The sequence below is a fragment of the Podarcis melisellensis genome (assembly GCF_964234715.1).
Source record: "Podarcis melisellensis genome assembly, chromosome: 8".
Classification (NCBI taxonomy): domain Eukaryota; kingdom Metazoa; phylum Chordata; class Lepidosauria; order Squamata; family Lacertidae; genus Podarcis; species Podarcis melisellensis.
The window spans coordinates 44,863,864-44,878,641 of NC_138540.1; the positions used below are offsets into that span (position 1 = coordinate 44,863,864).

The 14,778-nt window shown below is 40.6% G+C and overlaps 1 protein-coding gene across 3 annotated transcripts in view; it reads left to right on the forward strand.

Moving 5' to 3' along the window:
* The window catches only part of CARMIL2 (capping protein regulator and myosin 1 linker 2), a 71,433-nt gene that overhangs the window by 16,336 nt on the left and 40,319 nt on the right, over positions 1–14,778 (forward strand). For all 3 annotated transcript variants that reach the window (XM_081920256.1, XM_081920257.1, XM_081920255.1), the window contains 11 exons: positions 1,178–1,275; positions 3,764–3,834; positions 4,501–4,574; positions 5,439–5,514; positions 6,548–6,636; positions 7,923–8,017; positions 9,742–9,828; positions 10,807–10,916; positions 11,787–11,864; positions 12,516–12,592; positions 13,960–14,064. In XM_081920256.1, coding sequence (XP_081776382.1) covers positions 1,178–1,275; positions 3,764–3,834; positions 4,501–4,574; positions 5,439–5,514; positions 6,548–6,636; positions 7,923–8,017; positions 9,742–9,828; positions 10,807–10,916; positions 11,787–11,864; positions 12,516–12,592; positions 13,960–14,064 — 960 coding nt within the window. The remainder of the gene's footprint in view (positions 1–1,177; positions 1,276–3,763; positions 3,835–4,500; positions 4,575–5,438; positions 5,515–6,547; positions 6,637–7,922; positions 8,018–9,741; positions 9,829–10,806; positions 10,917–11,786; positions 11,865–12,515; positions 12,593–13,959; positions 14,065–14,778) is intronic.

Below are 14,778 nucleotides of genomic sequence, written 5' to 3' on the forward strand. Positions count from 1 at the left end.
GAGTTGTAGTACACAACATCTGGAGGGTGTCACATTGGTTATCCCTGCCTCACAACAACCCTTTAAATCAGGGCAGTGTTATTATGCTTCACATTGCAGGTATGAAGATGTGGGGTGAAACAGTAGAGAATTTAAGAGATAGTGGTATGCCTAAGGCTTTCCTATAGACTCATTACGTGATTTGAACAAGTGACTTATTGGTTAACAGTTCAGTCTTATATCCACTATCCTATACTAGCATCTGTTCCCCAAAAGCATCTTGTCTGAAGAATCTGTTAGGCTTGAAAGGGATAGCGGACGCTCACTGACACAGCCCATTAGGGAAAGGGACCATAGCTTTATGATTAAGCACATTTTTAGCTCATGTTTCATACCCAGATAATGCATGAAGTGATAATGCAGTGGGCAGCCAACACTTCTTGGGCTTCGTATTTTGTAAAGACTCAAGCCAATAACAGTTCTAATGAGAGGACAATAAAGTACTTGGTTGTGGATAACTACACAACATCGATCTATCTAGCTTAGTATTATCACCACTGAGAGGCAGTGGCTCTCCAGATAATAAGCTTTGAGTCTTTCTTGGCCCTGGCTGCAAATACCAGGGGTTGAACCTGGGACTAGTTGCAGACAAAGCTTGTGCTCTACCATCTTCATCTTACAAAGCCATGGCAGACTCCAGATAATGTATAAGGGGTGGGCAGGAATGGAGCACAGATGATATTTTGTTGAGACCAGATATAAGCCTACAATACCTTCTTATTTCTGAGAAGGTACAATGGTCACATATACAAGCAGTACTTGGAAACTGATTTACTGAGACTGTGTCAGAGCAATATTGTAAGAATGACAGGGTGTTACAAATCACTTGTTCTGGTTGAAGTTTCCAGAAGCATTTTTGGTTTAGAGTTGCGTAACTGATTACCTTAAGCACCAGATGTTTCAACAGTACCAATTTATTTGTTTCTTTTAAACAAAAGAAAGTTAGGGGGATACATGAGTGGACAGTGTTGTTATATGATTTAGGCACTAGATGGCTGTGGACTTAATTGTATGCAGGTGGAATCAGGAGCTTCCTGTGTCTGTCCTGATGATAATGTTTTTGTCCAACTTCCTGACCGGTGCGTCCTCTAAGCCTTCAGTGAAAAAAATGTAATTGGCTTTTCCCTTTGTTTTGAAGAAACCTACTCCAAAATGCCTCCCCCATCTTGCTCGACAGAATAAAAGCGATAACAGATTCCTTGGAAGAATTGCCAAAGGAAAATCAAGGCCCATGTGGTAATCTTTATATATGAAAATTTTTGGAGGAAAATATGTTGGAAGTAATTGTTGAGCCAAACTTATATTGTGAAGAATGTAAGAATTGTAAACTAGGGATGAGGAAATATATCAATTCTGGTTTCTCATTTTTCTCCACATTTTCACAGCTGTTTGTTTGCAATTGTATTTTTTAAAAAATCCTCATGAAAATTCACCAGCATTTGTGTGAATTTCTCCTAATATACATATTTGTTTATGCAGTTTCTCCTGATATAATTTAATGTTATCTTCATTAACATATTCAATTATATGCACATTTTGTCCTAGTATATGTATTTTGTTACCCATTCCCTGGCTGGATAAGTGTACTGCAAAATTTGGAGAATGCAAATTTTGAAGGATAGCTACGGTATGTTTCTCTAATGTTTCTGAAAGTTTGAGTTAGGTAGGCTCCTCTCTGCAAAGTGAATCAAATTTCTTCCCTATCCCTAGTCTAAACTAGCCTTTAAAATATGCTTACAAAAGTGTTTAGCCTTTTTAAAAAAGTGACCTACCGGGGGTCATAGGGAAGGGACATATGGCTCCATCTCTCCTCAGACAGCCCACTGTTTCCTATATTGGGCGCAGAGCAAGCACAGAACTTGTTTATCCACCTGCATGCAGTTTCTTGTTGTGTGTGGCAACTAGGTGAGTGCTTAAATACAAGGCAATAATAATAATAATAATAATAATAATAATAATAATAATAATAATAAATACCCCTCCCATCTGTCTGGGTTTCCCCAGCCACTTTGGGCAGCTTCCAACAAAACATTAAAATACAATAATTCATCAAATATTAAGAGTTTCCCTAAACATACAATTTAAATTAAAAATTTAAACTAAACTAAAAGTTTAAACATACTATTAAACTGGTGGTAAAACTAAAGCTTACTTCCCATAGAGTGCTCAAGCCTTTAAAAAATCTGACAATTCTGAATTCATATGAATTTAGCATAAGCACAGATTGGAAAATAGGGCTGCAGGGTGTGTGTGTGTGTGTGTGTGTGTGTGTGTGTGTGTGTGTGTTTGACCTTGGCTTCAGAAGCACAGAGTTGCTAGTTGCTGCCACTCTGGCACCCTTTCTAGGAATCATTTTATGTAGAACTTGCCCTAGACTGCAGATGCTTATGCAGCCATCTCCCCATGTGCACATATGGTCAATCTTTCCCTTGATTAAGACTGCCATCCTCTATTGGTTTACCTGGGAGTAAGCTTCACCGAACACAATAGTTATTTCCAAGTAACCTTTCATAGGATTGGTCCATAGAATATTTATATCCTGCCTTAACAATTATTGATTATCTTCATAGCTGTTCACAAAATGATAAAATATGAACCAATTTTAAACAACATCTTAAAAATGAAACACTAGAAGCAGAAGCAGCCAGACAGTAAAATGGGAGATGAAATTGCCAATAAAGCTAAGCAGCAGCATCCAATTAAGCATTATAAACCATTAAAGGTCTGGGCAAGTAGGCTGCTTTGTGCATCAGCTGTATATATGAGATGATGGTTTCTATGGTTGTGCAGCTGTCAAGTGGCCAGATGCCAAGGAGGACAGCAGGGCTCCTGTGCTATTTAAATAGTTGTAAAGAAGAGAGAATTTTAGCTTTTTGTGACATGGTGTGGCCGTTAGGAGGGTTGAATTAGGGCTGGGGAAGCCCTGGTTTAAATCCCAACTCAGCTGTGAAACTCACTGAGCGACTTTTGGTCATTCATTCTTTCTGATGCTGCCTAACCAACCTCACAGGATTATTGTGTGGATAAATTTGACAGGGGAAAAACCATGTGCCCTGCTCTGAGCTCCTTCAAAAAAAAAAGGGCAGGATAAAAATGTAAGAAATACAAGATTGATATACAGTCAAAGCGCTCATAGTTTAAACATGTCCAAACTTTTCAGTAGCTACATTTGCTGTTGTAACGAATGAGGTCTGTTGAGATATTTACAAATTGGAGGAATGGAGCTGATGGCAACTCACATCTCTTCTCCGCTACTGGCTTTACTTTATCTCGAATGTACACCTTTTATAGTTTTTTCTTAATAGTTTTTAAAATAGATTTACAGCTGTATTTTCTATTTTTGTATCCAGAAGGATTGTTGGCAGGGTTGAGGAGTGAGGAATGGGAGTGATATTACTAATGGCCCAAATATTTGATTTGGGCAAAGTATCTTCTTGGCTCAGAATATCTTATCTTGTGATTTTCCTGCATTATATAAATGTTTAAAAGTAATCACTTTTATATGGCCTGTCTTATAATTTTTGGAGTCTTCAAATACCATAATCTCTGAAATCTCATTATCACCCATGCAAGATAGGTGTATAGTAATTGAGCTTAAGAGATAGTGGTTTACCTAAGACCAGCTACTAAGTTTCTGGCAAAGGAGAGTTTGGATCTAGAACTTGGATCAGCCTATAAAGTCTGTTCTGCAACATTAACTGCTAATATCCTCTCACATTTACAGGTGGGTTTTCAGAGACATACGCTGCTCTCTGTGATTACATTGGCCTCCCTTTCCAAGAGGAGATCCAGTGGGTAAGACACAAATTAGTCATTCATACCAAAACAACATGCTTAAGAATAACCCACAACTCTGTGGCAGAAAAAAAGTAATGGCCAGAAAATGCCACCATTTCCTTGTTTCCCATTGCATCAAGGAGTTTAATGTGTGCATGCACTTTTTCCAGATGGTGATTTGGCAACTCATTTGTGTCCGTATTCCCCCAGTTCCATCCTGCATGACCTGTGTACAATTTATTTATTTTGTAAAGTACAGTGGTACCTTAGTTTAAGAACAGCTTAGTTATGAACAGCTTGGATTAAGAACGCTGCAAACTCAGAAGTAGGTGTTTTGGTTTGTGAACTGTGCCTTGGAAGCAGAACATGTTCTGCTTCCTGTTGAGTGTGTTTCATTTGTAAATTGAGTCCCCCGCTACTATGGGAAAGCACGCCTTGGTTTAAGAACAGACTTCTGGAACTGATTAAGTTCATAAGCCAAGGTACCACTGTAGTTCTCAAATCACAGGTATGCCAAGTCTGGCTCAGCATACTGATATTAACCTCATCATTACTCTTGAGTGGAACTCTTCTGCTTAGAGGTGGCTAGGTAGTGCTGTTAGCATCTTCATCATTATGTGAATTTGCCAAATGGTCTCTTACCTCCCTGCAATGTGCTAATGTATTTTATTTTTATTTTTCAAGGATGTGGATAATATTTATTACAACCAGGAATGCAGGGAGTTCAACCTGCTGGATTTCAACCACCTCCACAGCCAGTGAGTCCATATGAAAGAAAAATAAAATTGGGTGGGGAGTGAGAAGGGTGAAATCCATGAGGTGGTATTGAAAGCTAGTCCTATGCAGATTAGACCCATTGTAGGTAATAAACATGACTAACTTAAATTCATTCATTTCAATGAGTAGGACTTCATTGAATATCACCTGATATGCAGTCATACCACACAGTGTTAAAATAGCATGAAATCAGCAGTATTCTAAGAAATTCAGGAATTCAGTCTCCCAGTTCAAGCCATGTTTATGTGTCAGTGCAAAGCTTGGCTGAGCAATGCTGTGTGCATTTGAGTTTCAAGATACTCAATGAAGCAATTGTGTGATTCCCTTCAATTCCCCTCATCTTCCCTGCATTGGCCCCAAGTGTGTCTGTCTAGAATGTAGCTGAAGACCTCCATAAGTAGGCAGGCCTTTTGAATCTAGATCAAATGGGGAGTTGCTGTGTTAGACAATTTTTAAATAATCTTTATTGGGTTTTTAAAAAAATAAACTGTTCTTAAAAAAACAAATCAAGTGAATTGTGCCTTTTAGAGTCTAGATTTTAACTGTTTAAATTCTAAACTAATTACTTTGTAGAACTGAATAAGCTACATCTCTTGTTGGGTGCATAGTGGATTAGGATAGGTGGATGGGGCCAATGGATAGCTGAGTTGTTGGGCACCTACTTAGTATGCAGAAGGTCCCATTCCTGGTTCAATTACTGGCATCTGTAGGTAGGGCTTGGGTATTTCCCTGCCTGAAACCCTGAAGATGCTGCCATTGAGTATCGGCAATACTGAGCTTGATGGACCAATGGTACAACTTGACAGAATACATTTTCTATGTAATATTGCTTTGTCCTGTTGCAGAGATGTGGCTGTTAGTGTGACTAGCCTGTCATTGAATCCATGGTTCACAAAGCTGAGCTGCAAGGACTTCAAACTGGTGAGTGCAATGTGCTAGGATTTTTGGCAAGGACCTCCCTGAGATAGACAGAAGCATAAGACCACAGGATGCAGCCTCCTTGCTGAAGCCAAGCAGGTCTGGGTCTGGTCATTGCCTGGATGGGAGACTGCCTGCAAATTCCATGTATACCACCTTGAGTTCTATGATGGAAGAAAGGCAGAATATAAATAAAACAAATAAATATAAATTGGAGAGGGATCACCAGAGTACATGCTTCACATGCAGAAGGGCCTGGGTTCAATCCCTGACACCCCCAATTGAAAGCATCAGGTAGTATGTGATGTGAAAAGCGCCTGGAGTGGTGATGCCAGATAGAGTAGATAATACTAGACTAGATGGACCTGGTTTTTAAAAGCATCCTTCTTAGTTCTTATGATGATGATGATGATGACGACAACAACAATGGTTGGCATTTGTGTGGGCAGCTCATAAAAAATAATAAAATACAATATCAGAAATACAATACAAAACAATAAAAAGAATAAAAATGTGCTTCTTGCAGATTTACAGCAAAATATAAACTATAAAACTGAGATGCTCAGATTAAAAGCACTAGTTGTTTAAAAACTCTGGCTGAATAAGGAGGTATGTGCCAGCCATCAAAAAGAGCATAAGGATGGTGCCAGGCAAGCCTCTCTTGGGAGGCTATTCCATAAGCATGGTGCTGTTACCAAGGAGGCCCTATCCTGGTAGCCACTGAATTTAGCAGGGGCACTCGGAACACAACCTCTGTGGGAGAAGGTGAGTTTTCAGAGTAGGGCGGGGAGAAAATCAGAATATAGAAAAGAGACTTTTCCATTTTTAGTCCCACAATTTTCTGCTAGTTGTTAATATGTTATAGGGGTTAGTGATTAATATAATGTCTGTTATCCCCCCCCAATAATTATTTACAAGTTCTTTGATAACTGCCTCTGCCTCTGCCTCTGCCTCTGCCTCTATCATATGTCAGAGGTAAAATGTCTTCCTGAACCTTCCCTAGCAGAGCTTCACAGTATATTTTATTCTGCCCTAGAATTTGGATATTCTGGATCAGATTCTCCATGTTCTCAGCAAATCAGTGACTCTGGAAGAGCTGGTGTTGGAAAACTGTGGCTTGAAGTTGTAAGCAGAAAAAAGTCTGGAGGTTTCATTATGAGTATATTGTGAATTCATAATAAATGGTGGTTGCTGTTGGGAGTGGGACACTGCATGACAACAGGTACACTTTTTTTAACATCATGCAACAAACAGCTTCATAATACATCACCATGCTGTGGCAATGATCAGACCAGTTATTTAGGATTGAGTAAAATGTCCAGCAAAATAATTAGGGATGTTATGGAATCTTAGTTGATTAATGAAATGAGTTTAAATGTGTGTCATAAACCAGTCTTCACCAATCAGGTGCCCTCCATATGTTTTGGACTGCAATTCCAGCCAGCATGGTCATACACGGTTGTAATTTAAAAGATCCAGAAGGCACTGCAAAATCCCATGGAAGATGGACAGCATTGTGCCAGTCACACACAAAGTGGCAGATAAACACCAGTTTAAGATACAAGTGCAGCACACACCAACAAGCTTGTACAGTATTCAGATTGGAAAAACGAATACTTAAAGCTATGAATAGGAATGAGTCGGGAGGAGAGCATGAGTTCTAAGCTTTGCCACTTAATTGTCTCCATGCCTCCTGCTGTGGTAACCAGAACTATTTCTGATCTTCTCTGACCTTCTGTATCTTCCAAGAGAAGAACTCAAGAAGACTTGAGTAAGAGTTTGTGCTGCACACGTGTGGGTTTATAAAGATCTTCATGGGCATCCCACCAGAACATTTTCAGTCAGATTGACTTTGACCTTCAGTCTGGGCTACATTTGCAAACCATGCACCAGTCAGTAGGCTGGTCCGGAAGTTCATATTTTGGTCATAATGTTGAGTGTTCCATCAACCTCTGGCAAGTATAGGATGCTACCAGGTTGGCCCCTAATCTTGGAACTGGAGTGGGAGTCATGGATCATCCTCACCATTGTGCTCCATTCAACATATCTAAAGGGATGGTTCCCCTCCCCAGTCTCAAGGTCAGGAGGAGACCTTAGCAACACAGAACCAAAATAGAGCTAGGACTTCCTTCAGGCTGGGACTTGCTTCCATGCAATATGTTTCCAATGATGAGTTCTCCATCTCATGCTCCATGGCTGGAGTTGATGGGAGAATAAGGAATTGTTCCTGATCTTGCCGTGTGCTTTGGATGGGCAGCACAAAATCAGGAACAAGGTATCAACTCTTGGGAGAGGAGCAAGTTCTTAGTGACCACAGATGTTTGGTTGGCATGAAGGGAAGTCAAAATGTGTGAGTCACTATTATTTTCATCTGTGGGCTTGTTACTGTGTGAAATCTTTTTCCCTTGCAGTGATTTTGCTCAACGGATGGCCCAGGTGCTTCACAATAATCCAAACAATACCTTAAACATGCTTAATCTTTCTGGAAACCTGCTTGAGGACCGAGGTAGTGCAATTTCTGATCTCTTGGCCAATATTGCATAGTAGTGACCTGCGTGTTCTGGCCATAATAATAAACTTGGTTCACTGTCTTCACTGGCAGAGGAAGAGGAGTGCAGGGGGGGAGTGCACCACCCCCGGCAGCACAATCCCAGTAGGGTGCCATCATGGCTGCCCCCCCTGCCCACGCTAGGCGCCCTGCCCCCAGGACGTGCGTCACACCCCTGTGGGCAGCGCACCCCACCCCAGGACACGCGCCAGCCCCGCCCCCACCTGTTCTCCACCCCCCCGGTGCCGGAGCATAAAGCTCCACCACTGACTGTCTTAACTATTTACTTGGTTGCTCTATTTTCTGGCTAAATCCTTCTGCAGTTACCTAGGTATAGAGAATCTCATTTGTTTCTGCCTTTAGAACTTTCAATTACTAAAGTTGCATTCTCTGCCCTCATGAACTGATAGAAAAGAGACCTTTCCAAGTCTTCAATTAGTTTGAGTGCTTCAGCTGTTATAAATATGGTCTTTTAATTTGTTAAGTGGTTCACCATCTTTACTGTGTGTGTTTGACCTTACAGTAGCCCTATGAGGTAGGTGACCATCAGTCTCTCTTTATCAATGGGGAGCTAAGGCTGAGAAATTTGTCTTAAATCCCTACACTGAAGAAGAAGAGGAGGTTGGATTTGAATGTTGGTCCAAGCTTAGCTCTGGCCCACACTGGCTTAAGCAGTAAGATTAACTTGGGGAACAGGAGTGAATTTGTTAAACAAATAGCATTTAGTGTGTAATTGCTGCGTGTCATTCATTCACCTTGGGGAAAATTTGCATCACAATATCATCACCCAATCGTTATATAGTCCTGTCTTTTCCTAGTGCTGCTTCCATCTTTTGTAGAATTTCTCCAAGTCTAGATTGCTTTTGTGCTTCTTTTTCAGTTTTTCCAAGTGGCATGGTTGTAAAATGTGTATTGATACATTGGGCAGGTAGACTTTCCCCCCACTTGGCAAACTTGGACTATTACTTTTCAAGTGGTCATCATATTATCGCTGTTCCTCTTTATTTATAATTGTTCTTTTAGTTAGCACTAAAATGCTAATATCCTATTTTTATATATAACTAAAACTCCCATCAGCCCCAGCCAGCATGGCCCAACGGTAAGGGATAAAGGGAGTTGTAGGCTGACAGTATCCTGAGGGCCCAAGCTGAGGAAGCAATCTTAAATAAAAGAGTATTTTTTCTAAAAAAAAACCCCACTGCCTTACTGGTTGCCACCATTTTATCAATGTGCTGCCCCCCCCCCCAATTTAAAATACTTCTGATCTAAAAACTTTGTCTAAGAGCCATCTGGAACATCTGCATATCAAAACCTTTTTTAAAACAAATCATGACATCTCGCAGGTAATTACTCTTAAATGAACAAATACCATGGTGCAAATTATAGAGGTGCAAATTAAATTATTGATAAGAAAAAAACAATGTAAAAAAATTGATGGGTTATTTTCTGGCACATCTATGTGGATGAAGCATAGCAGGATGTATACAAAAAAAATACAATACCCCCACCACCACCCAAGTTATGTGGAAAGTTGATTGTTGCAATGCCACTTGTAGTTTACTATGGTAGAATAATTTTTGGGTGGTACTAGGAACTGCCTGCCTAGAAGCACCACTGAAGTACTGGTACATGGCAGTACAATTGCATTCTATGTCTACTCAAGGGTTCTGTTCTCTCTTTAGGTATAATTGCTCTCAGCCAGAACTTAGAGCAAAGCATCAAGGGCTTCCAAAGCTTGAACTTTGCTAGGATCTCCTTGACTCCAAAAGGTACAGGGGGGAACAGTTAGTCCATGGTTGAAGGGCTTGGGGTAGTGGTACTGTTTCAAGATGCTGTATTAGGATGGCATTAGCACATCAGAGAGAAATGAAATCTAAATCTTCATCCGTGGTATCTATTTATAGTATCTTTATTGTAGTGTCATTATTAATGTTATCTTGCTGTGAGATTTATTGCAGTGATTAGATTTTTTGCCTTCATTCTTCCATATTAATGTTTTATTAGTTCTATTAAATACTGGTTCATATTCCTTTTTTAATAAAATAAATATACATTGCCTGTTTTCTTCACTGCATGGATCCAGGGCTGGCCAAAGCAAAATGTATATTAAAAAATTCAGCACGACACCCCCAGAGCCTTGGTATAGTTAAACAAGCTGATAAATAAAAAAAAAACCAACTGGACAATTTCTGTTCTTTAATGGCACTGGGACCAGCTCAAGAACTTTTTTTACCTGAGATGAAACAAAAACAGCATGCTCCATGGGTACAGCCAAGTAAAAGTGTATAGGAGCCAAGACTGACCACTTGTGGCAGAAAATCCCTTAAATGTCTCGTACCAGGAGGGAAAATACAATAATTCTAACTTAAGTAAGAAGTTGCTGACCTTTCATGACATCAAAAATCAGTTGACTGAGGTGAGGTAGCCACCTCACTCTACCTAATGGTAGAGCCAGCCCTGTAACAGGGTCACTAGATGGAAGACCTGCATGTACCAGTTGTTGATATTTAACATATCTATAAATTGCATTGGAGCATATCATGCAACTGTGCTTATCCAGCTGAGGGAATGCCTTCTCACTTCAGGTAAAGATTTAGTTCTCTGTACATACCAAATTTCCCAGTCAATGTCAGAATCTGAGCTAAGCAAGGCCAACCTTGCAAATGAAACAGTTGCCCTCCACCTTCCTCTGTCTTACTTGGCACTTGCATCCTTTACATCTCCTTGTGATTTCTCTTGCCTGCCAGGAATGTTGGCCCTCTGCCAATCTCTGGGCTCCAATAGACTATACAGGACTACTCTGTACCACTTGGACCTTTCTGGGAACCCAGGGAGCCTGGCCACTGAAGGTGCAGACGTGAGTATTCATGGCCCCTGGAAATTGTGTAGCAGATGTGTTTCGCCTCCTGTTTCAGACACAGACAGGGACTCAAAGTTTGCTCCTCAACCCCAGTGTTGCTGTTTTGGAATTACAGTCTTTAAAGATCAATGCATCTAGGTTTCATTTGCTTTTGCATTTCTGCAGAAGCTAATGAAATAACAGAGTCAACAATGCTGTTCTGGAGCAGTTGTCTCTTTGCAGGAAAAGTTTTCTGGGCCTTTCACCTTCTCTTCCCAAAACGTAACTTATCTTGCTGTTTAGTCCCACAAGACCTGTCGCTGCTAAAATATTCTGTGTTAGTTGACAAGCTTTAAGTTGTCTCATCACCAGGCAAAGTCATTGGATAGTTTAAGTGGCTCAAGGGGTCACTTTTACTGGTGATTCAGGGCTTTAAAGGTGAACAGCTCAGAAGCATAGAGGTAAACAATGAAGATATTTTTGTTCTATTCACTTTTATACGCTTTCATTTGTTTTTTTACATTGAAGTTTTATTGAGTTTAGTTTTAATGATACAGTATATTGTTTGTTAGATTATACACCATTTAGATTTTTCTGAAATATTAAGCAGTTTATAAATGCTTTTAAATAAGGAACTGAGTCATGTTCTATCTAGAAAGCTCCAGATATTAGTTTAGCAGTGGCATTTAGGCCCGTTGGAGTTTCTGGATAGCTTTCAAAGGCAGCTCTAGAGTACATTAAAGAAATGCTTGTGGTGGACCTTGCTGTCTTACAACAGCTGCACTGCAATTTTCTTTCTCAACAAGTAAGTCTTCTCTCTCTCTCTCTCTCTCTCTCTCTCTCTCTCTCTCTCTCTCTCTCTCTTTCTCTTTTTCTCTCCCCTTTCAGGGCTTGTTTTCTTTCCTGAGTCAGCCAAATGCTTTAGGTCACCTTGATCTCTCTGGGACAGCCTGCACTTTGGATGTGGTGAGCACCTGGCAGCTGCTGCTATTTCTTACTCTTAAGCATGTTGTACCATGTCATTTTCCCGGAATGAGGACCCTGTATTATTGTGCTGTCACGAGTGAAGCTCCTTTAAAATGAGTCAGACCCTTAGTCCATTTAACCAAGTACTGGCTACTCTCACTGGCAGTGGCTGTTTCTATTTGAAAATGGAGTTTGCTAGTTATTTTGTTTGTTAAAACGTTGATATCCTGCCCTTCTGTTGCAAAAATAAACAAAATCAATACTATCACTCTGGACAGCTTACAACATTCAAAACCTACAATTTCATAAAACAGCAAGATAAAACCCTCAGCCAAAATGACTGAGGCTACATACATAATATATTTTTTGAGCACATTCATAGCACATTTCCCAATTCAAAGAATTCTAGGCACTGTAGTTTGTTAAGGGTTGTTGAGAATTGTAACTCTGTGCCAATAATTATTTGAGGGGAAGAATGTTCTTCAAATGTGCTTTAAAGGTATAGCATGTGACCATAGCCTGAGTCAGCAGTTAAATCCAAAATGTAAAACTTTTTATGGAACCCAGTGGCACTCTCAAAATTCCACAGGTGACCATGAGCTTGTTTTGTTTTCCGCAGTTATCCATGACCTTTTCCTCCTCTGTCCCCAGCTTTTTGATGCCTTGGGTGCTGGTTGCTGTGAAAGCCTAATCCACCTGAACTTATCCAAGAACGTTTATACACACAAGTAAGAGCTTGGTGTGCTTTCCTTGCACCTTTCTGGCAGGCTACTTGGGAGCAGTAGCATATTATGCCAGCCTGCAGTTTTGTTTTATTTATTTATTTATTTATTTATTTATTTATTTATTTCACCTCAAATTGGTGTACAAATTGGTGTACAAGAAGACAGCATGGTATAAAAGTTGGTAGAGCTTTTAAACTGAGCTTTTAAAAAAATCCATAAACCATTGTGATTTTGGGCAAGAGCCTGAAAATATGCATGTGAAGCTCTTTTGTTCAGTGGGTTTCTAAAGTAATGACTTACGGTACTTCCTGATAGCCTAGTCCAGATGTCTAAACCTGACTTGGCTCCTGCTTCACATAAAGAATCTGCATTGCTCCTGAATTCAAGTTTAGGTGCTGTTCTTGTGTTGAGTGACAATCCTGTACATTCTTATGACTTTGGTTGCAAGATCTTGGCAGAGGATTACATTTCCAAATCAAGCTTTTGACTATGAAGATTTCATGGTGGAATGGGTTCAGCCTCCCCTAAGGTCTTGGGACAGTATACCCAAGTCTCCTCTGACAATCACCTACCGGTACTTTTAAGGGGATGCCCTGTGATTAGGGGAGCTGGTTGTCTCATTTCAGCTGTCTGAGCCAGGCAGGGGAGCTGTCCAGCAGTGCAGACAGTCAGAGGACCTAGTCCTGAGCCAGGAAAAAGAGGTGAGCAGAATAGTGCTTTGCTATGAACAGGTCTTCCAGCCAACAGCAGAGGGTTTAATTACTCAGGCTGCTTGTCCCACCCTTCCTGGGGTGCTAATGGGATCATGACCCTGAGTGTTTTTCCTCTTTTGACATGGGATGCCTTGTTCAGCCAAGTGAGCACAGTAACATCAGGACTAAGCTCCATTATGGACTTTCGGCCTTTACTGTTCCTTAGGACCCCATGGAGGGTCCAGAGTTAAGGGATGAGTCCAGTTAGGCCATATCAGGTCTCACAAGTCTGCAGTTACCCTGGATGGAATATTGTGGAGGTGGTATGAGTGTTAGTGTTCTTTTTGGGTTCCTTGTCTCCCTTGGTCCTGCGATTCATGGTGAAATCATAGGAACATAGGAAGCTGCTTTATACAGAGTCAGACCATTGGTTTAGCTAGCTCAGTATTGTCTATGCTGTTTTCTCCAGGTTATCGGGCAGGGAGCCTTTTCAGCCCTACCTGGCAATGCTGAGGATTGAATCCAGGGCCTTCTGCATGCAAAGCAGCTGTTCTGCCACTGAGCTATGGCCCTTCCCTTCATCTTCCTCTAGTGAGGAGGTATTTTCTGATCCAGTTCCAGGTGTCTGTGGGTCCTGATACCTGCCCATAGAACTTAAGTTGCTGCATTTCTTTTCAGAAAGAACAGTGATGTTCCTGTTGGAATCAGCAATTTCTTCAGCAAAGCCTCTGCTCTCCAACATGCTTCATTGGCTGGAACCAAGTTACCAACAGAGGCTTTGAGGTGAGGGGTAAATCGTTGTTTTTAGCTGGCTCCCATTAGGGGAGGGAGAGAGAGAGAGACAATATTGAATGTGATCTGGATTCAAGTCCCTTATCTGCCATAGGTTGTTGTAGTCTTGTGTAATTCTATATTGTGATCTATATTGAAGAACTACTATAAGGATGAAAATAACCTCATGCATAGCAAATTAATGGCTGTGTTTGGATGTCGTGATGAACAGCAAATTATTGTGATGGGAATACACCAAGACATTCTCCAGTCGTACATTCTCTTCCCTTCTCATTCTTTGGTGTAGCTGCAAGGAATTCAGAAGCTTTCACTTCCATTTTTGATGACACATCACTTGTCATGCCATCTAAATCAAACTAACTGTGGCTAATCTTTTTTGGCTTGTTTGGGGGGGGAACCCAACTTCACACCAACCATAGCTTATGAAGCTGGCTTGTTTCAACCAACCATAGCTAAAATTAACCACAGTTTAGGGTTCTGAAGTAATTGGAAATAAAACTTCCAATCTCCTCCTTACAGCTGCACTGCAAGAGGAGAGAAGAGGAGGGGGAGAGAAGTGCATGAGCTCTGGAGGAGGTTAGGCTCATTCTCATAACACTAAACTGTGGGTTAGTGTTTCATCTGAATGCAGCCAATATGAACAAGTAAATATGAGAAGGTAACTAATAATAATATCAAAAGAAGAAAAAATGCTGGACAGGCACA